This window comes from Ursus maritimus, unplaced genomic scaffold (assembly GCF_017311325.1).
Source record: "Ursus maritimus isolate PB19 unplaced genomic scaffold, ASM1731132v1 scaffold_29, whole genome shotgun sequence".
Classification (NCBI taxonomy): domain Eukaryota; kingdom Metazoa; phylum Chordata; class Mammalia; order Carnivora; family Ursidae; genus Ursus; species Ursus maritimus.
Genome location: NW_024425452.1, coordinates 4,671,145 through 4,692,375, shown reverse-complemented (window position 1 = coordinate 4,692,375; position 21,231 = coordinate 4,671,145). Strand labels below are relative to the sequence as shown.

General features: G+C 45.0%; 1 protein-coding gene across 6 annotated transcripts in view; it reads right to left on the bottom strand.

The window, feature by feature from the left end:
• Positions 1–18,568, bottom strand: part of RUNX2 (RUNX family transcription factor 2) — a 180,872-nt gene extending 162,304 nt beyond the window's left edge. Inside the window, exons 1-3 of one of the 6 annotated variants that reach the window (XM_040643546.1) lie at positions 17,729–18,568; positions 8,562–8,718; positions 2,385–2,489 (exon numbers count right to left, since the gene is read on the bottom strand). In XM_040643546.1, the coding sequence (XP_040499480.1) occupies positions 2,385–2,489; positions 8,562–8,718; positions 17,729–18,097 (631 nt within the window). In that variant the 5' untranslated portion in view covers positions 18,098–18,568. The remainder of the gene's footprint in view (positions 1–2,384; positions 2,490–8,561; positions 8,719–17,728) is intronic. The other 5 variants (XM_040643544.1, XM_040643545.1, XM_040643547.1 and 2 more) reach the window with 5 other exon arrangements.
• Between the last annotated feature and the right edge of the window lie 2,663 nt (positions 18,569–21,231).

Here is a 21,231-nt window from a genome sequence, read left to right as displayed (position 1 = left end):
ACAGGGAAGATATGGCCCACAAAGCTGAAATTATTTACTATTTGGCATTTCATAGAAAAAGTTTGCCAACCCACATTCTGGAGGATTCTCCATTTAACATTATATATGCACTACTCAATCAAAATCCTATTATAGTTGAAGAAAATGGAAAATCCTGGGCATTTTTCACACCTGGGATGTGAAAATTTAAAGAACAATACTGGGAAGAGTACTATGCACTCAATGTCCAGGATGGTCAAGAGCAGAACAGAAGGAAAGAATCCAGTATAGAGACTCAAGGTTATAGGATTAAGATGTTACTGATACCGTACCCATCCTGTATCCAGATACTGAGTTTGGCACGCCACCTCAGGATGTCAGAGAAATGATATCGCATTGTCACACACATTTTTGGTCCATGAAAAATGTTACTCAGTGGTCTGCCTCAAGATCTCTATCTGTTCCCCCTCCCACCCTTGGCACCCAGAGCCTGAACTCAGGTCACACATACACCATCTACCCCTCTACCCTGACCCCTCCTTGTTTTCAGGGCACTTCTCTGCCTTTACAGGGCAGCAAGCCTATCGACTAATCAATTCTGTCAACAACCCCTTGGGAATGAGGTAGCAGTATTCTCACCAGAGAGAGAAGTGACTTTTGGAAAGCTACCCCGTTTCCTCCCCTTCTGTCACCCCTTTCAGAACAGGGCAGCACCCACCCACCCTTCCCTGTTTCCTCTCCCAACCCTCAACTTTTGAACATCAACTCTTGAGTGTGTGGACACATACACAAACAGAGACACACAGATACACACACACACACACACACACACTCACTAATGATTTTTCCAAGAAGTGAGAAAAGCTGCTGAGATCAGCAGGAAACATCTTTAAAAGATAAGTATTAGTACTGCTAAATGTTAAAAGACTACTGTCCTGCTTTACACATGACTGAAATGAATGTCCCTGCCTTTTCAGGAACTCAAGGGCTAATTAGATAACACGTGGCTTCCATCACAAGGCATCTTCCCCGATTCATGGCAGTCCAGGAACGTCAGCCAAAGCCCCAAACCAGACAGACATCCCTGCTCTCTTCTAGTCACCTGCACTGCACAACCACTGGCTCTTATGACCAGAGACTCGGGGCGACCAGAGACACGTGTGTGGCAACTGCCTAACAGAATATTCTCAACCTGAACGGAGATAGCACTGACCCAACGTTGTGAACCTAGAAGAAGCCATACACATGAAAGGAGGAGAAAAGAAAAACTTCAAAGACTGGCTTTTGAGGCAGGAAACCTCCCTAGTTCAGACGAGCAGTGAGCCTTGGTGAAGAGACAGCAGCAAGAGGAACCGAAGGCAACCTACGTTCCCGCCGCTAACAGACATGCTACTTGGGGAGCAGAAAACTTGACCAGTCCTTTTGTCTCAGTTTTAGGGGAAGAGAAGACAGGTCACTCTCACCGTCCAGGCAGGTGTATCATTATATAACAAATGTTTCTGCCAGCTGTACCTCCACCACAAACGAAATTAAACTCTCTAAACCCAATGGCTGGGACTCCGATGTATTCACTCATCAAAGGCAGAGTTCAATGCGTTTCCACTGGCACAGAAATTTTCATGTCGTGTATATCAAATAATCTTTAATCCCTAAATGCAGTTAAATGCTGCTGTACCAGGTTTGATCAAATCGGTTTTGGGCGTGGGGGTGGGGAAAAAAAACCTGTCTCAATTTAGATTTAGGAGAAAAATGCATATTGGCCCAAACGGATTCTGTGTACTCCCTTAACCGAATGCCCGATCAACCTTCTGGATGTCCGGACAGACAAACACACAAAGGCGGATTTAGACCTGGTTTGACTCTATCTGTTAAAAGAAACTATCTATAACAATTACCAGAACATGACCAAACAACAGTGTTGTAACAATCAAGCAAGTTATCATTTGCAAATAAATTCTTTGTAATTAAGCAGTGTGCTCTTTATAAAGGGAATTGAGTGGGCGAGCTAAAAAGTTAAAACACATTCTTAGACCATGGGAAACACACACAAATGCTTTTTGACTAAGCTCGGGATTCTGCAGTCTGTTGTTTTCCTCCTCAGCTCTCAGGGGTCTGTTGGGCCCTGTCTATTGTGTACAGCGGGTGAGAAGAATGCCTCGATAATCATCCACTCGTGTCCCCCAAGTTAGGGAGGCCTTAGCGATTTTGTGGCAAAGCTACAAGTGTGATTTGATCTTCTACTAACTGGGAAGTTCTGCTAACTGTCCCTCGTCAGAATCCATGCAGATAGCAAACGTGGCAAGGAAACCGTTCACGTGAAAGTAGCTTTAACGGCTCTGGGACACATTCCTCATAGGGTCTCCACACACCCTGTTACCGTGTCCAATAGGAAGGCAAGTACTTACTTCTGGGTTCCCGGGGTCCGTCCACGGTAACTTTAATAGCTCTGTGATAGGTGGCTACTTGGGGAGGATTTGTGAAGACAGTTATGGTCAAGGTGAAACTCTTGCCTGCAGATGTAAAAGGGGAAAATCCACAGTGAATATAAAAAGACAGCACTGGGGTAACAGAGCAGCACACACGTCCCGAAGGCACTCGAGCATCTCTGAGGAGGTACTGAACCAAAGACAAGAGACGAGGCTCCTTATTCTCCATGAGAAAGCCTCCGATGGCCGCTTTAGGGAGTGATTAAACTCATTGAGTGTACAGAGCGTCTTCACTGGGGGGCTACGCAAGAGGGTTTCAACTCCCCAACACCGCTGCTCAGTAGCAACCGTGGTAATGAAAACAAAAACTCTGGTCCACTTGCGGAGCGTTCTCTTCCTTCCAGTCCTCTCCAACATCAGGAACACATCCAAACAGAGACAAGTTTAGAAGTCTTTATTTAGGATTAGGTCATGACCCCATGAGAGAACAATAGTAAATCACTGTTGATGATGTTATTTACTTCACATGGCTTTAGCATTTCATTTGCTTAACTGCACTACAATAAGAAGATGAAAGAGGAAGGTTCTTATGGGAATCATTTTAACAGGAGCCGGTGTCTCCTGTCCTGCCTTAATGTGCCTGTGGTATGATGATTTCATCATTACTGGAACAAAGTTTTTCTCCTCCCCGCTCACCCCTTCCCTAACATACATCCCTGCTCTTAAATCCTGAACTGACTCCCTGGCAGGGACTTCTTCTTGGCTAAATGAATTTGTGCTTTCAGCCGAGGGTGCACTTCATTGAAAGGAGGCATCTGATGTTTTGAGCTCAAGGTGATGAACAGAGGTGGGGGAAAGAAGAGGTGGGGGAGAAGTCTGGGAGCGGACTCGGATGTCTGCTTTCTCCAGAAGATCCCAGACTCTGTTACACAGACTCACTGACAGTTTTAATCAGTTAGATTTGCGACGGTTAGTCATGTCAGATAGTCAAAACTGCAAACTGTTACAAGACAGGAAAAGGTGGGCGTGAAACAGTGACTCAATAAAACCTTCGCGGCAATCTCGGGCCAGAGTGTGCACTTGGCCTGCTCCTGTACCAGACCTTGAAACAGCTCGTTTTGTTTTGCTTTGTTTTTTCGGTCAGAGACTGTTTTTTTTCCCTTTACCGAAAGCTTGAGGGTATTAAATCAAAAAGCAAATCTTAAACAATATGTAGCAATGCAGAGTTTAATGCAATCTTTTCAAAGCTTAATATGGAACAGGTGGTACACCAGGCCTAATGTAGAACAGGTCTTTGGCTGTCAAATCTAGTGAATGGGTTTTCTTTTCAACCCCGACCATGTAAGTTCCAAAAATATGTTTAAGACACACATCATTTGTTACTCAGTGTATATAGTTTTAAGTCTCTTTGGCTATACTTTTGCACGGCCAATATTTTAAAAAAAAAAAAAAAGGAAGGAAAGAAAGAAAGAAAGAAAAGAAAAGAAAAGAAAAGAGAAAGAAAAAAGACAAGACAGAGTGGGGGAGGGGAGCAGACAGGGAAAGATAAGCATTGATTAGAAAACGACTAACTGCCAGCCCCTTCATATGCATTATCTCATCTAATCCTCTCCAGTTACGTTCATCACCTGCAGTTCACAAATGAGGAAACGGAAGCCCAGAGAGGCTTAGTAATTCAACCACACAACTAATAAGAGGAAAAATCAGGGTCTGAACCCGGGTCTTCCAGGCCTTAAAATGAGTGCTCTTCTTTTCAACTTTGTCAGAGAACATTTTAAAAAATTAATAGATCATTTATTTTTACACGTATCCCAATCAGCTCTGTTAAGACCAAGAAATAATCAATACAAATCCACTCATGTAGTACCTCGGCCAGGATGATGAAAGCATCTATTCTTAAAGTGTCACCGATAGATCCTGTTTCATCCATGATAGACTGAATGTTACACGGGTTTAAAGAAATGCAATTGTCTGGTTAGAACCAGAGGATTTATGGGGCGCCTGGGTGGCTCAGTCGTTGAGCGTCTGCCTTCGGCTCAGGGCGTGATCCTGGAGTTCTGGGATCGAGTCCCACGTCAGGCTCTTCCGCTGGGAGCCTGCTTCTTCCTCTCCCACTCCCCCTGCTTGTGTTCCCTCTCTTGCTGGCTGTCTCTCTCTCTCAAATAAATAAAATCTTTAAAAAAAAAAAAAAGAACCAGAGGATTTATTATAAACATGAGGGCTAACTGGGAGAAAAAGGCAGCTGGCAGTCTGAACTAGTTACAGAAAACTCCAAGGGTAGAGAATCCAGATTAGAAAGCTGAATAGGAAGCCACTGGATCTAGACTGAGACCTCAAAACAATGTAGAGATCTGGGGGAGTGAATGGGCTGAACCCCTAGATTGAAAGTTAAATGAGATGAAACCATACAAAATGCCACTCTGGGTCAGATCCGTGGTCTGTGAGCCAGGACTGCGCTTCTCCAAGGGTGGCTCTTGCGAGGCAGCTGTCATCTGTGGCACGATCTTAATACAGCAAGGTTGTGTGTGTCTCACTTGTCCTACTGAGTCTAAATACCTGCTAGCGTTATGGAGACTCAGGTTATTTAGACTCACGAACTTATCTAACCCGGTTCTGAGAATACTTCCGTTTAAGACCTTCCCATCGTCCTTCCGATACTAAAAGTCATCGATGCTTCTCCCCAATTCACACTCACTGTGTAAGAACTGAAGCCAGTATAAATTGACCCTATAAGTATAAAGCACCTAAATGTTCAAAGCAGAACCAGTAAAAATTTCTTTTTAAAAGAGGTAAGTTTGGGGGAGAGGAAACTAGTACTTAAGTATGACTACAATCTTCTAAAATCAAATCCTGATGATCCAGATGTACTTCGACGACTAACCTAAAAATTAAGGAGGTTCGCTTTACCTCTTACTGCCCCTTCAGAAGGAACATGAACATCATGTTCTAGAAACTTCTAGAAACTACCACCCAACTAAGTAATTGGTTTTTCACCTCATAAATAATAATACATCTCCTAAGTTAAATGTTTCTGTGAGTACTCATGATTCACTTAAATTTTTTTTTAATTAAAAAAAAAAAAAAACTTTTTCTAAATTCCATTGTTTATTACTTTCCGTAAGTGATAAAAATGCAGGCTCCTACTGAGGGAGCGCTCATTAGACAACTAATTATATCATCCTTGGCTTCATCTAGGAACTAGTTCCAAAATATGTCCTCGAGTCATATATTCTCTGAGGTAAATATAGGAACTGTCATTGAAAGACGATTCTCACCTAGCTGGAGAGGCCATCAGGAACAGTCGGTAGGGTAAGACTGCGAGCAAGGATTGTATCTTAGATCGATACAGGACCCATGCTCTGTATACTGTAGGTGCTTAAAACTGCTTGTAGAATACAAGCAGCATGCTTGATGTAAAAGTGAGGAAGCACAGCAAGAAAACTCAAGGACCAAGTATGTCTGTTGAAATAGCAAACAAATACTTCTGTTTAAAATACAAAGGAGAAAAAAGGGGGGGAAAAAACTGAAAAAGGTAAGCCACTCCTAACTTGAGGCCAGTTTCACAGATGCTCTACGTTTCATTCAAAGCACTTTCAAAAGTCATCAGATAACCCATAATGACAAAGTAAGTAGTGAAGTGACTCCTTTATGCATCTAAAACTGTTTTTCAATTTCTGAGAATTTATCTTTCTACCCCTGAAAAGAAAAAGTGTTAACATTTGAGAAACTTGGTATTCTTTATTTTTTCATGCTCCTCAAAATAGAAAATTGTAAATAGCTGGAGGAAAAAAAAAAATACAATGCTAGCGACATGATAATCCAGACTTCAGAACTTAAGAGAAATGTTGAAGTGTCAAAATCAGACAGGAAGCTGGAAGGAGTTTTTTTTCTTTAGAAAGCAGGTCAGGTACCCAGGCAGGTTAAAGGGTTTCCTGCCACTGAAAAACTGACCGCCCTTTTTTTTTTTTTTCCAAAGAATGGTATCTCTTATCAGTGTTCTCTGTCCTTTTGTCCTCTTCATTTCAGTTTAATATTACTGTTTCCTTTCATATAACGTTAATGTCATGATATAAAAATCTATTATTAGTGATAAATCAATTTTTCTTTCTCTCTCCACCCGCTCCCCCCGCCCCCAATCTAAGTCTCGAAGACAAGTCTGGACCAATTTCTCCATCCTGCCTCTGGCAGCAGACTGTAGCATTTCAGATCCTCCACCAAGTCCCGGCTGCTTCAAAGGAAAAATCCTACTTTCTTCAGTTAAGATCATAAGAAATATAGGGGGAGGGGGTCAGCTCTGTTTGGACATAATTACACTTCATCAAAAGAAGCTTTCTTCATCTTCCATGCGTGAAAAGTCTGCAAGCAGTTAAGTCTGTCTTTTTTTTTTTTTAAATATAAAAATTGCTATTTGGGAAACCAGCCAAAACTCAGAAAGCCAATATAGTAAAACAGTGCACACCCTTTGTTTCTCTTTGAAGTTTCTTAAATAAATATGTTGAGGGTTTACAAAGTACACTATCACTTTGCCATAGTTTCTACTCAAATTGATCAGAGAAAAGTTATGCAGCATCTGTATAATACAGAAGCAAGGTAACACTAGCTTGACTCTGTAAGGTATTGTGTCCAGCCTTCTAAATACTGAAGTTCATTACCCTAATTCAAAACCAAATAATGTTACATAAGAAGAAAGATGCAATTCAGAGCATGCAGGTAAATAAATCATCATGTTCAAATGTTTCTTGATTCCTACTAAAAAAAAGGGAAACTTTAATTGTACTGTAGACCTGCACCAGTAATAGAAAAAAAAAAAAGGAGAAAAAAAAGAATGCACACAGTTCACACCTAATCAGTCAACAGTGAGATAGGATGTGTCTTTTTTCCTTTTAATGAAAGTAAACTAAATCTGATGCAGAGATAACCCTTTAGTTTTGAGTCTACCAGAGGCTCCGAGCCTCATCTTATTTCAAACAACCTTTCAGTGACAGTGTCTCATTAGCATGCATCATTTTTTTTTTTTAAGTTAAAAAGTACAGCTTCTTGGCCCTGTTCCTAGAAAGTAAACTAAAACTACTCATCGGAAACAGCCTTGCTTGAATTTCCCTTATCAAGTTTTTACAATGGTAATAATATGACATCTGATCCAAACTAAAGAGCAATTATCGGACATGGTTTAAAAATTGATGCTTCTCATTTCCTAATTCGAACCTGGGTGGAAGTCGTTCCATAGGTCATTCTAATTTATTTCACCTCCGTCCTAAAGTGCTCTATTTTCTCTCTTCTTATCGAGACACTTAAAATGGAAATATTAGATTCAATAAGTGCATAAATGAGCATAATACTTCTCGTGAAGGACCATTAAAAGTCTCTCCACAGGAAAGTAAATAAAAGCCAAAATATCGGTTTCCTTAGAGACTCTTATTTTAAAAACATTAATCCCCTTTATGAAACAGCTATGAAAATTCTAAAAGAAATTATTTTCTATTTTATGATCTTTTTAAGGACTCCCAATATTTGAATATGGATGCAGATGTGGGAGACCCTCAAATAATGTGGGAATTATTTAGAGTCTTAATCAATCATCTGTCTAGACCACTCTATACAGTCATTCTAACATAGGTAACACATCATTCACTGATTCAAATGAGAAGCCTTCTGTAAAAAACCATGATTTTTTTAAAACAGATTCTTATTACAAGAGTTAAGTTAAATCATACAGAGGTAACCTATGTGCTAAGTGAAGAGTGTTACACTAGCTGTCCTTGCTACAACTTAGAGCAAAATTGATATTATCAGGAAATTGATCCAATGCATTCCTTTTTCTTTCCCCGTTGCCACTCAATTTACTCAGTTATTTGGCTCCTCATAATTCAGAGCTTGAGCCTCCAACTGTTCTCTCCACCTTATGTGCTCACACCCAGTGAAATTAGGGACTAGTTCTCCTGAAAACACTGTTTGAATTTTCAATATCATAAAACAAATGAAAAAGGCCTGAGCGCTCAGAAGAACACTCAACTTCATCTGGACATATTTAAATAAAACCTTCAGCAATTCTGTTCGGTGGAAGAAGGTGCTGATTTGTATACAGACTAGTCTACATTTCATCAGGAGATCCTGATGTGTTTATTCCACTATCAATATTAAAAACCAGAGACCTACCTCTTCCACTCCGGCCCACAAATCTCAAATCGTTGAACCTTGCTACTTGGTTTTTCATAACAGCAGAGGCATTTCGGAGCTCAGCAGAATAATTTTCATCGTTACCCGCCATGACAGTAACCACAGTCCCATCTGGTACCTCTCCGAGGGCTACCACCTACATAAAACAGGAAACACAGCAGCAATAATGGCACATCAGAAAAGCTTAAAAACTTGAAAATATATTCCCATTGCAAATGATGTGTCTTATCAGGATTTAGTGCTCTAGTCCAGTCATGGCAGATAGGAACGAAGCATCTGCATGTGGGTCAGGATGCCACTTCAAACAGACCAGTGTTTCAGGGTCCACCCATTTCAAAGGCAGGCAAAAGTTGCTTTCATTTGTTGCTGGACTCTTCGCAGAATACATGTACATTTTTATTAAATCCCCATGTTAGGTTGTCCATAGGAATTAGGCCGCAGAAGGAAGGCTGATGCCCCATCTGCAGATTGCATCGTACGTATTAAGGCACCGCCTGTCTGCAGCCTGGAGAGCCCCTGAGGTGTGGTCTCAACCAGATCACAGGCTGAAAAAAGAAAGTCTGGTCCGTTCTATGGGAGAAGACATTGAGGTGAAATCTCAGAGTTCCTGATGATATGGAAGCTTAAATATGGGGTGGTATCCAGCACTACATTTCATCTCCTTCCTTTGGGCTACATAGTCAGCTTTTAATCACACTGCCAGTAATTACTGAATGCCCGCTCTGCTCTGCGGTGGGATACAGACAAAGCCATCAGGAAGCTTTAAGTCTAGGTGCAGAACAAAGGCATATAACAGGCTGCAAATGGTCACCGACAAATGAGTGGCAGAGACAAAAAAATATGCCCTTGGCCAAACTTTATGCCCCATCTGCCATTTTGAAATGACAGTTGCCTCCTTAATTTTCCGACAGCTAACCTGCAGCAGTTAACTCAGTCAAGTAAGGATCCAGGTAAAGTAAGGATCCAGGTAATCAGTCTCTGAGGTCCACAAATATTTTCACCGCTCCAAGGCTAGGGATCACACTTTTAACTGAGGTCAGCTGACCTGCAAATGCGTGCCTGTTTAACAAGAAGGCTGCGAAGGGAATGCTGGTGCAGAGGCTGCCCTGTCACATAGATACGCTATTCTCGATCCATTACCAAGACCCTGTCCCTTGATAATATCCTTTTTCTCTACTAACTTCCAGCATCCTATATTCAGATTTTTTCCATCTCTTCCTCATTCTGCTTCCAGATGCCCTTGTGATGACTAAGCTATGGTTCCAGCTAGAGTAGCCCACCGCTCCCTGATATTAACGCCCACGTGCACGTGCCTGTCTGGCAAATATCCTACTGATCCTTCTTCTTCTAAGCCTAGTGCTGCTCCCTCTTTGGTCGAGATTTCCACAGGCAAATCTAAGCATTTGATTCCAGGCGCCCAATACAATTTGTACATACTCTCATTAAAGCAAGTTTTTATAGTGTGATAAAACAGACACTGTAGGGGCGCCTGGGTGGCACAGCGGTTGGGCGTCTGCCTTCGGCTCAGGGCGTGATCCTGGCGATCCGGGATCGAGCCCCACATCAGGCTCCTCCGCTATGAGCCTGCTTCTTCCTCTCCCACTCCCCCTGCTTGTGTTCCCTCTCTCGCTGGCTGTCTCTATCTCTGTCGAATAAATAAATAAAATCTTTAAAAAAAAAAAAAACAAAAAAAAAACAGACACTGTAACTATGCTTGAGGGCTGAGTTTTCCCCACTCATGACCCCCGCCTCAGCCCTCCTCTACCACATACCCTCTGCTCCAGGCAGGCAAACCACCGACCACACAAAAAACTGGTCATGGTACACACACACACACACACACACACACACACACACACACACACACGTTTGCCCTTGCTTTTCTCTTAGGCTGCTTCTCAATGCCATGTCTGCTCCAGCACTTTGTTCTTCAGCTTAAAACCCTATAGCCTTCCTTGTAGACCCCACTTCCCCAGCACCCTGCTGTACTCAAATGATCCTCATTTCCACGTACATATATGAGTGATCTATCTACTCCTTTTGATACACTAGCCCAAAGTTACAAGACTCCCTCCTAGGAGACTACTAGATTACATTCGATCGGAAACTACATGAGGGAAGGGCCTTCACTGGTCTTGGTCACCACCAGACGCTTAGCGCCCAAACAGTACCTAGCACATAGTAAGTGTTTGATAAATACTTTTTAAATAAATTGATGACAGAGCTCCATAAAGAGCACCGCCTCCCACAGCCAATAGTCTGTGAGGCCACCAGTTAAAACTCCAAGAGAGAGAACTAGTTAAAGGCTGAGTCAGCATCCCTCTGTAACAGCAACATGCTCTTGCATCAAACTAGGTTTCTGACAACTTTTTCTGTCCCAGAGAAGAGGGACTAGCCGACTCTTCTCCTGATGACTCTATTCAATCTGAGAAGTCTCCCAGGTCGAGGGCAAACCCCTGGAGAACACGATTTCCTCCCAGCATGCTTGATCTAGTGCCTCGAGGGGCTACTGAATAGAGGTCATGTGGTACTCCTACTGGAGACAATATGCTTTTCAATTTTTCAAATTCACAAGGCTAAAAAGGTGAACATTTGAAAACATTGAAATAATTGACGGTGTTTGGCCAGTATGCATCTGAAAGTCTGATTTTTTTTTTTACACTCAGCATATTGTGTTTTAGCACCTGCTGTGTGGCTTTTGATGTCAAAGTAAAGATGGAACCAGTAAGCATATTAATGAAGGCAGAGAAGTTTGTACTGCTCAGAAGAAAACGAATGTACCAAAAATCAAGAGGCCCCTCTTTTTTCCCACCTCTCTTTTACATCTGCTATGATGTCACACAAATTAACTTCATCTCCAGGAACCACAGTTTTCCACTGTAAGTTGGAAATAATTTTTTTAAGTCTGTGTAATGTAGAAGATACTGTATAAGTAGAGTGTAATTACAATGATGTACTTTTTGTAAGATGAGGAGCCTAACTTCGGTTCCAAGTCCGCTGTGTGCTAAACATGGGCTTTAACTTACAAGCATCCTGAAAGGGTACAACTGGACATGTAATTCTTTAGTTCATGTCTTGAGATGTTTTTTGGTGTTGTTGAGAGATAAAGAATGACTGCTGATGGGTTTCACTTCTGTCTGGCTACATTTAAAAAAAAAATAAAGAAATCTGCCCCAATATAAAGATTTTCAAGAGCTCTGGGACATTATTATTTTACTGCATATTTTTAACATAATGGACTTTTTTTTAGTTAGAAGAAAAGGAAAATTGATTCAATATGGGAAAATATGAAAGAAAAGATCCCTAAGAGTGCAATACACAAATCCACTTTTCTTTGCTTAAGCAGCAGAGTAATGACCATGTTAAATATTGGTATGCTTTACTATTACACTTAATAACAAAACAAATAGGTAATCACAAATTGTGTGAGGCTTCTAGGAGGCTTAGAACTTGGCCTAAAAATGAAATGCTCACAGAATGTGGTGACAACTTTTCCTGTTATGGCTGAACTCTATTTTAATGGCTAAATATACTGGGTTTTTTCTACTGTTCACTCCACCAGATCAGATGCCTAATGTTTTTCTGAGGAAAAGAAAAGAGGGAGGGAGTACTGTATTTGACTTTATATCAATCAGAAGTATAATTATATGTCAGAGGGTCTAAAAAAAAAAGATCTCTGAAGCTAAAAAGTTTCCCTTGGAGATTCTCAACTGTGTTTATCTAAAAGAAAACCAAAAGAATCAAGAACTTTTTACACATTTCATCTGTACCAAACCCAAGCAATGGAAAACATTTTAAGGGGCAGAAAGCAGTCAAAAATCGTTCTTTTAACTAGTTAGGAGTAAGCTAGCATTGAAAGATGTTTCCATACTACCCAACACGAAAGTTCCGTTCCGCAAAGAATAGTTTGTGATGAAACCTTAACAATTACATTTCTAGGTGTTTTTAAAATATAAACTCTACCAATTCAAGAAACTTCAGGGAGAAGAGGGAAGTAATGTTGTGTCCTAACATTTCAGCGCAGAGAGAGAAGTTTCTTTATTTAGCACACCTCACTGGAGCTAGCATTTAAATCACATGATACATAGCTTGTACAGAATAAAGTAAAAGGATACTTAACCCTAGAAACTACTGAAATTTGGTATGGGACTCCTTATGACTAAATCTGTGAATTACTCTAAAAGAGCAGCACTACCAAATTAGCTCAGACCCTTAAAATTGTTTTTGTGGTCTTATTGTGTGGAAATTAAAATTGCCTTTGACATGTCCATGGACAGAAGTCTAATTTTAACCAATCAATTACTCTTACAGACCAATATCATTTGGCACATTGTACTTGCAGCAAAATTGAAATATAATTCTCTTTCAAGATAAACTGATCAAATCTTTCTTCGGAATAGAAAGATGTAAGGGAACAACTGCAAAAAGGGAAAATCGTATTCCTGTGGTAATTAAAGATAGCGTCAAATAAACTATTAAGAAGTTTCACAAATGCTACAGTTAATTTTTAGAATTTATCCCCGAATTTAGTTAAATCCAACTGAATTGGAAAGAAAAAAATAAATGCAATATAAAATACCATTTTACAATTTTAAAAATATATGTCAAAGAATAATTTGATGGAAATTATTTCAATACAAGCCAGGAATTTATGTGCCATGTATCAAGCTGGTTTAGATCATCTAACAATGGATGTTCTGGAATTTTGAAAGGAGACAAACAGCAATGCCAAATGGGAGAATATAATGAAAGATATCATAACCATGTCTTTTTCCAAATTTAAGTTTTTCTTAAAATTTTTTAAATATTTATTTTCCACCTAAAATTATGTGTTTCAATTACCATTTATATATTCAGCCCTAAAATTTTTTATTTTAATTTTTGTTGCATTTAAAGGTGTAACACAAAAGTGTACCTGTCCTCACACAACCTGAAATCTATTGTGAATTACATAATTTTGTATAACAATTCATAGGAGACTTAATAATGTTTTAATAGGTTTAATAATCTGTTTTCCTTTGTTTGGATATAATTACGTTCAAAAAGACACAAACATAAACCCTGGTCATTACCTACGTTAGGAAAATACAACTCACTAATGTCAAATATTTATTAGTTGCATACTTGTTTTTGAAGAGGAAAATGGCCAGTGATGTTGAAAAAAATATTTTCAAATAGAAATTGCTCCATCATTTTGAAACCCTACTTATGACAAATACTGAAAGGTATCATCAAACATACAGAATTAACTATGAGTAATAGTTCATATATCTAAAAATGTGTTTTCTTTCTTTAACATTGCCAGAAAAACATATGATACTGGTAAACATATAGTCCAGTGTTCTCTAACTAAAAACAGCACAATAGCCGTGCACCACTTTTAGTTTAAAATATACATCTGGACTTAAAATTTCTGCATAGTGTTTCAGCTTGAAGCTATTTAAAGCAACTGAGTTATAAACCCTGAACACCAGGCTTCATGGTGGAAATGCTGACAGACCCCTAACTATAAGGGCGCTACTGGATGCGAGGTTGACATTTCTCTCCCTATTTCTACCAGACCATTAACTAATGAACTGAATTTGCAAAATGCTTTTTGTTTTCTTTGTCACGAGAATTATCTAAGACAGAAAGGACATGGGGATCCTCTAATAGTATCCCTTAACTATTTTAAGCTTTCAGTGAGATACACCTGAAAGAAATGTTAAAAATATTTATTTCCATTTCCTTGACACCTGGAAGGACTGAACATTACAAAACTGCAGAACTTTGTTAAAAATATAATACTAATAAACAACTTTGCATATTTTAAAACACACTAGTTGTTTTTGCATTTTTACATGCTGAGTATAAACAAATTATAAGTATTCTTGCATAATCTAAAAACAACACGAATACATTACGGATGTCTTAATACATTGTCAATATCATCTTGAAGCATTATTTTAAATTAACACATCAAAACACCATATATTAAATTCACTTCTGATGCTCTACGGTGCTGAGTTCAGGGTCATAGACATAAAATATGGGCTCAATAAATACTGTATTGATTTGAATCCCAGATTTCTCAACAATTAAGTTCGGTGTGTTTGTGTTTTTAAATATATTTACCTATCTATTTTCTACCCAACAACACTATAACTTACTTTGTACATGGGTCTGAATATGATAGCCTAATTGTGGTCATCACTTCTAAAACTGAGACTTCTTCATATTATTTCTTCATTGCATATGTATTTGATTATGTTACAAGGGTGTAGAAAGTCTACTGATCTCAGGCTTTTATCTCAAAAGAAAGGTAAAGAGAGATTGTTTTTACTAACATTCAGATGAAAACAATAAAAAATATTGTCAAAATCTGGATGTTCCAAATCTCTACACATCTTTTTCAGCAGAGACAAAACTTATATACTGAGTGGATCTCAGCTATCACCATCTGTCTGAATTTTCTTAAATACAGGCATGGGGGTGGGAGGACACAGCGAATCAAGTCTTAAATTGGCTCAATTTATTTTTTGATTAATACGAATTAAAATAATTTAATATGGCCAGGTATAATCTCTGGTTTTGTTTACTGGTTAAAAGTAAAACTGCTCTGTAATTAACAATAAGGATGATTAATAGCAAAGAAAACAATTTATTTTCAAAATAATTTTAAAAGGGTGGTAATGAGAAAACCTAAAGATAACCAAAATATCTGAGAATACCTCAAACGACACTGCATTCTCTCTTTACACAAAAAGGCCACTTCCATCCAAAATACCAAAGGTTCAAAATCAGTTCGGCACCATAAATGTAGGAGAATAGTTCAAGACAGTTATACCTTAAACATGTTTAGCAGAAGAAACAGAATGTAGAATACCAAACATCTAAATGATATCTTTTAAAACGTAGGCACCTACCCTTTTATTTTCATATATCCTGACTTGGAATGCCTGTCGTGGCATTTTATAGACAAAATGCCTACGTATTTATATTTGCTGTTTTCATCCAGGTTTTTTGTTTGTGTTTTGAGGGGGTTTGGGGGGGGAGAGGGGAAACAAATTTCCACCTTTCGCTTAAAGCGACTTAGAACATTCTGGGCAGGGGGACGATGAACGTCGCAAAAGATCTCTCTTGTGTGGAAATGCGAATTTCTATAAATCACATACATTCTGAGTTTTTCGTATTTCAGGGAGGAAAACGTTAACCTACAAAATGGGTGGTATTTTATAAAAGGAGAAATGGGACGGTTAAAACACACACACACACACACACACACACACACACACACACACACACGCATATTCTTGAACCAACTGCAAAATGAAACCTGCCCCAGAATGCAACATCCCCTTTCCTGAACAATTCATTCTGATTTCTGTTCTGATACAAGACCCAGCTAGATAACCGGCTCTAATTGACCTGGACTCCTCTTTCTTTCCACCCCACCCACATACGGAATCTGAATTGGTGCGTGGGGTGGGGGGTGATCCACAACTGGGAACTGCCAGTGGCTTGTAGGAGCTTGGCCCCAGGGTCCACCGTGGAGGAACTGGCACGATTCCTCCCTCCTCCCCCCACCTCGCCAGGCCTCGCTTACCCTGCTCTCCACAAATCCCAGAACCCAGAGGACCCAGGCCCACCTTCACAAGTTCAGAGGCTAGACAGGGCCGGAAGCGTCTTCCCGGGAGTGCTCTTGGCCCTGTCTGGCTCACCGCCCCCTCCATCGCCGGCGTCCAGTCCTGCGAGTGTGGACTGCCCGGGAACCCGTTTCCCCATCAACCCAGTGCCTGCCGGGCCCTGGGGGCTCCCAGTCTCCCCCTGGTGAGGGCCGCCCGGAGAAACCTGACCGCCTTATGGAGACCCATCGGGCTACTGCGAGAGGCCCCAGACCCTGCACCCTCAACCTGCCGAGCCGCTGCCTGCGGCTCCCGCTGCCGACACCCGCCCTCCAACTAACGGGCCGGGCCGGAGGGCGGAGGAGGCCGCGGTGCGAGGGGAGCGCTCTCAGGCCTCGGGGGTCGCTCCTCCGCGCCCAGGCCACCGGCCGGAGCCTCCCACGACCTTTCAGAAGCAGGAGGGCCTTTAGGGACTCCAGTCCTTTAAAAGTACCAATAAGAGAAATATCCGCAAACTTTCACCTCCTTTTCAAGGCGGGCGAGCCAAAGGCATTTCACAGGTTTCCCTCATCCCTCCCAGGTGGGGTGAGGCGGGGAGCTGGGTCCCGGCTCCCAGAGGCGGCCCGAGCCTCCGCCCCCTCCAATGGCCACCTCCCCGCACTCGAGGGTCCAGCGCCCGGGACTCCGGGGCTCCCCCGCCTCGGGGCGCGCGGCGACCCTGGCGGCCCCGCCTTCCTCCCGGTAACGGGAACTGGCGCGGGTCTGCGAGCCAAGCAGACGCCCCCGTCCTGTCTCCCCCTCACTCGCTCCCAGAGTCCCTAGGTTTGCCCGGGACCCTCTCGGACACCGGTCAGGCGGCCCACGCGCCGCAGCCGGCACCCGGCGCCCCGCCCCGGACGCTAACGCCCGGCGCCGGCACCCCACGAACACTGGCCCCCGAGCCCGGGAGGGGCCGGGGCCGCCGAGGCTCAGGCGGGTTAGAGAAGGGGGCGCCAAGCCGGGCGGAGGGGCGTCCGCCAGGGAGGGGAGAGGGTAGGAGCTCGCGGGACCCCAGGGAGGGGCGGCTCCGGCAGCCCGCGCTGCAGGGCGGGTGGGTCTGCCCAGTCCAGAGGACGCGGGAGCGCTGGGGGAGAAGGCCGGGGCTCCTCACCCCAGGGGGAATGGAGGCGGGGTGGAATTAGCCGGGGTGGCGGCACCCAGAGTGGGCGCCGAGGGGCTCCTAGGGGGAGGGGAGACCGCTCAAGAGGAGTGGGTTAGAACGTTGGCCGAAAGGCTTGAGGGGCAATGAAAGGATAAAGGGGTCAGGGGCTGAGGCGGTGGCTGCGGGCACAGGTGGGAGAGGGAAGGATCTGCGCGGAGTCACCGCGTCCCGAGCCCGCTGAGGGATCCGGCGGTAGAGGGCCAGTGGGTCCTCGGGTCAGAGCCACCAAGGTAGGAGGCCTCAGAGGCCGTCGGGGGCCCCGGCCCCCGCGGGCATTGAGAAGCCGGCGGGCAGGTCCGGCGGCGCCCGGCCGGGGGCGGGGGGCGGCCGCAGCTTCTTACCTTGAAGGCCACGGGCAGGGTCTTGTTGCAGCGCCAGTGCGAGGGCAGCACAGAGCACAGGAAGTTGGGGCTGTCGGTGCGGACGAGCTCGGCCGGGTGGTCAGCGATGATCTCCACCATGGTGCGGTTGTCGTGCGGCGGCCGCAACCGGGGCACAGCGGCCGCCGCTGCCGCCGCCGCCGCTGCCGCCGCCGCCGCCGCCTCCTGCTGCTGTTGCTGCTGCTGCTGCTGTTGCTGTTGCTGTTGCTGCTGCTGCTGCTGCTGTTGCGCAGCCACCACCGGGCTCACGTCGCTCATCTTGCCGGGCTGCAGGCTGCTGGAGGGAGGGCTGAAGCGCCGGCTGGTGCTCGGATCTACGGGAATACGCATCACAACAGCCACAAGTTAGCGAAGTGGCCGGGGGAGGGGGAGGAGGGTGGAAATGAGGGGCGAGGAGGAGGAAATTGGGGGGGTGGAGGCGAGACGGGGGGAAAGGGGATGGAGGTGATGGGGCCGAGGAGGTGAGAAATCAAGTTCGGTGAAGCCGACTGCCGGGAGGAGTCTGACGGGGGCCAGCGATGACGATGCGGAGCAGTCCGGTTGGCGGGTTGGGAGACCCGGGAGGCACAGATCTTGCCGGAGCCTTTGGAACGCCCGCGGTGGCAGCTGAGAACCGGCGCGGGGATGTGTGTGGCCTGGGGAGGCAGGGGGCTTCAGTTTGCAGCTTGGAGTGGGGTCCCTTGGGGCACCGCGTCCTGGGTGCGCTGGCGCCCCCTCCCTGGTAGAGTCCAGCGATGGATCCGAGTGGGTTCAGCAGTCCAGCCCCGCGGCCGGCATAGCCCCGCGCTGCCCGCCACCGCCGCGCCGCGCGCGCAGCTACCCAGCTGCAGGCGTCCGCGCCGCCGCCCGCCCTCCCGCGCTGCTGCCGCCGCCTCCTCCGCGGCGGCCTCCGCTCCCCCCGCGCCGGCCGCACGCTCAGATTCCTCCGGCGGCGGCTGCCAGCCCGGCTCCCCGGCTCCGCTCCTTCCTTTCCTTTCTCCTCTTCTGGCCTTCTCACGGCCACCTCCTTGCATCCAATCCCTTCTGCTATTTGCAAAGCTCCCCTGACCCTCGCGCGTCGAGGTGCCAGGAGGTAAGCCTCGGGCAGCGGATCTCGGGGCAACGGATCTCGAGCCTGCGAATCGCAGCCGCTGCCGCCGCCCGCCGGCCGAGAGCAGGAGCCCCGGACGCAGCGCGCAGCTTCCGAAGCCGGAGAGGCGGCCCCGGTCAAGGGGAATCTCGCCTGATAGCGTCCTCTCGCTTCTCCCCCGACCCAGGACAAGGAACCCCCTCTTGGTCGCACGAGCTTGAAGCTGAGACGCCAGAGAGCCGCGGGCTGAACTGACTGTCGTTATTTTTCGTTGTAACTTCAGGAGAGGAGGAAGGAAAATTCTTGAGCTTCTGTGCTGACTTCTCGGCACTCTTCACCCTTCCCCCACCCCACCCCCCACCCCTGCCGGAGCGGCTCCCAGGGAAAAAATGATTTTGCAGGGTTTGGGTGCTTTTTTGTCCTAAATGACACAAAAAAATGGGGTGGAGGGGACACTTGTCAAATAGTTTTTAGAAACTCAAGTGGGTGGCTGGACACTTTTTTTTCTATATTCAAACTTGTTCCTAGAGAACAAGGATGAGCGTTTTTTTTTTTTTTTTTTAAAGGACTGGAAAACTGTCAGTTGGATGATTAAAGTAAGTTGCAAAAACCTTGCTGGGGAAAAACCCCAGCAGTTTTCCATGAATTTCAATCTTTTATTAAGTCTATTCTGCTTCTAAAACCAAATCTAATGTTTTAACTTTCTTCCCCACCACTCCCGGGGGAAAAAAATAAAAATACAAAATAAAATATCCAAAATGCTTCATTGGCTATTTATTTATGTATTTATTTCCCAATGTGGGTTAAGAAAGCGACTTTGGATCCCCCCAAAAGTTGTGGTCGAGAGGATGAAGGAGCGCGGAAAAAAAGCGGCAGTTTTACCTAAAATGTGGTTTTTGGAGGCTGGGATTTCTAATGATTAGGTTTTTGTGGTTTATATAGACACGACTCTGGCTAAGGCGATCATTACGCTGATGAGAGTCAGAAGCACGTGGGTGTCTCCGACCAGCCTCAAACTCGGAACCTTCAAAACAAAACAATGTGCGGCGCCCGCAGAAGCCGGGAAATCCGCTTGAGGCTATTGCACCCCCAAAAAGGGGACACAGGGCCCTTTCCCCTCCTTGTTGTGTACTGCTACGTTCCTTGCTTACTGTCAAACTCCCTCAAACCTCTCAAAGCTTGAAAACGTGTTTGCAAAAACAATCAGAGTTGCCAAAGTTTCAAAGAGTCATAATAGGGTAGCTGACACCATAATAGGTGATTTTATAAAATAAATGAAAAAATTAAAACGCTTCACCCTCGGAGTATTAAGGAATAAAGATAGTTGAGTCATCATTCACCCCCCCCATCTTATTTAAAACAGTTCACGTGCCCATTAACTGGCGTTTTTGCTGTTCACTCAGCGCAAATGCCTCTATCACCCTGGTAGCGACCTGCCACGACCCTCCCTGCCGGTTTTTAAAGCCTGAAAGCCTGGCTTCCTCTCCCGCAGTCGGCACACGGCACAAGGGGCCTGGACGGCCTTCGAGGGCGTGGGGGCGCGGAAGAGGTGACCCGGTGCCAGTTAGGGACCCTGGAGCCCATTTCAAGCGCACAGTGAACGTGGAGGGCTGTAGTAATGTGACTGGGATACGAGGATTGCCCTTTAAAGAGAGGCGCGGGCGACAGAGGGGCACCCAACCGCTGGAGTGGACGTGCGGGGCCGAGGGGCTCAGGCGTGCGCCCTCGCGGGGGCACCACGGGGCTCGGGGGACACTGCTCTGTCCTGCCTTTTTGAGGCTTCATTTTTACCTTCTCCTTCGCCATTCGCTACTCCCTGCCTCTCTTGTGCGTCTTAACTTTTCCCAGTTTTCTCTCCACGTTCCCGCCTCGCCCCCAAATCCCCCCACAAACGTAATCCTCCTCGCCGCGCCCCTCCCGCCTCCTCCACCTGCCCGCTGCCGCTTGCCACCCTGGTGACCCATTCGGCATCAGGCATCACGCGCGAAGACACCCCTCCGTAACCTACTCCTCGACCCTGGCCTACTGGCCTCCGGACCCCGGCGCCGAGGGGTTGCGAGAGAACCCACTTATCGCGACGGACTGGCAGCGCAGCGAGGAACTGAGCTGTCTCCCGCGCGTGCGATTTTTAATTATCTTTTCCGTCACAGGGGAGAGCTCTAACCCCGGGCACCGCCGCGCCGCCTGCGCGCACAGGGTCGAGTCCTCCCCAGCCGCAAGCGGCCGTAAGCCCTCCAAAAAAAAGAGAGAGCGAGACCACACTACATCCATTACTCTCCTACCTTACGCACCCACTCACACCCTCTCGGACACACACTCTCGCCCAGCCACACGCTGACACTCAGGTACACACACACACACACACACACACACACACACACACACACACACACAC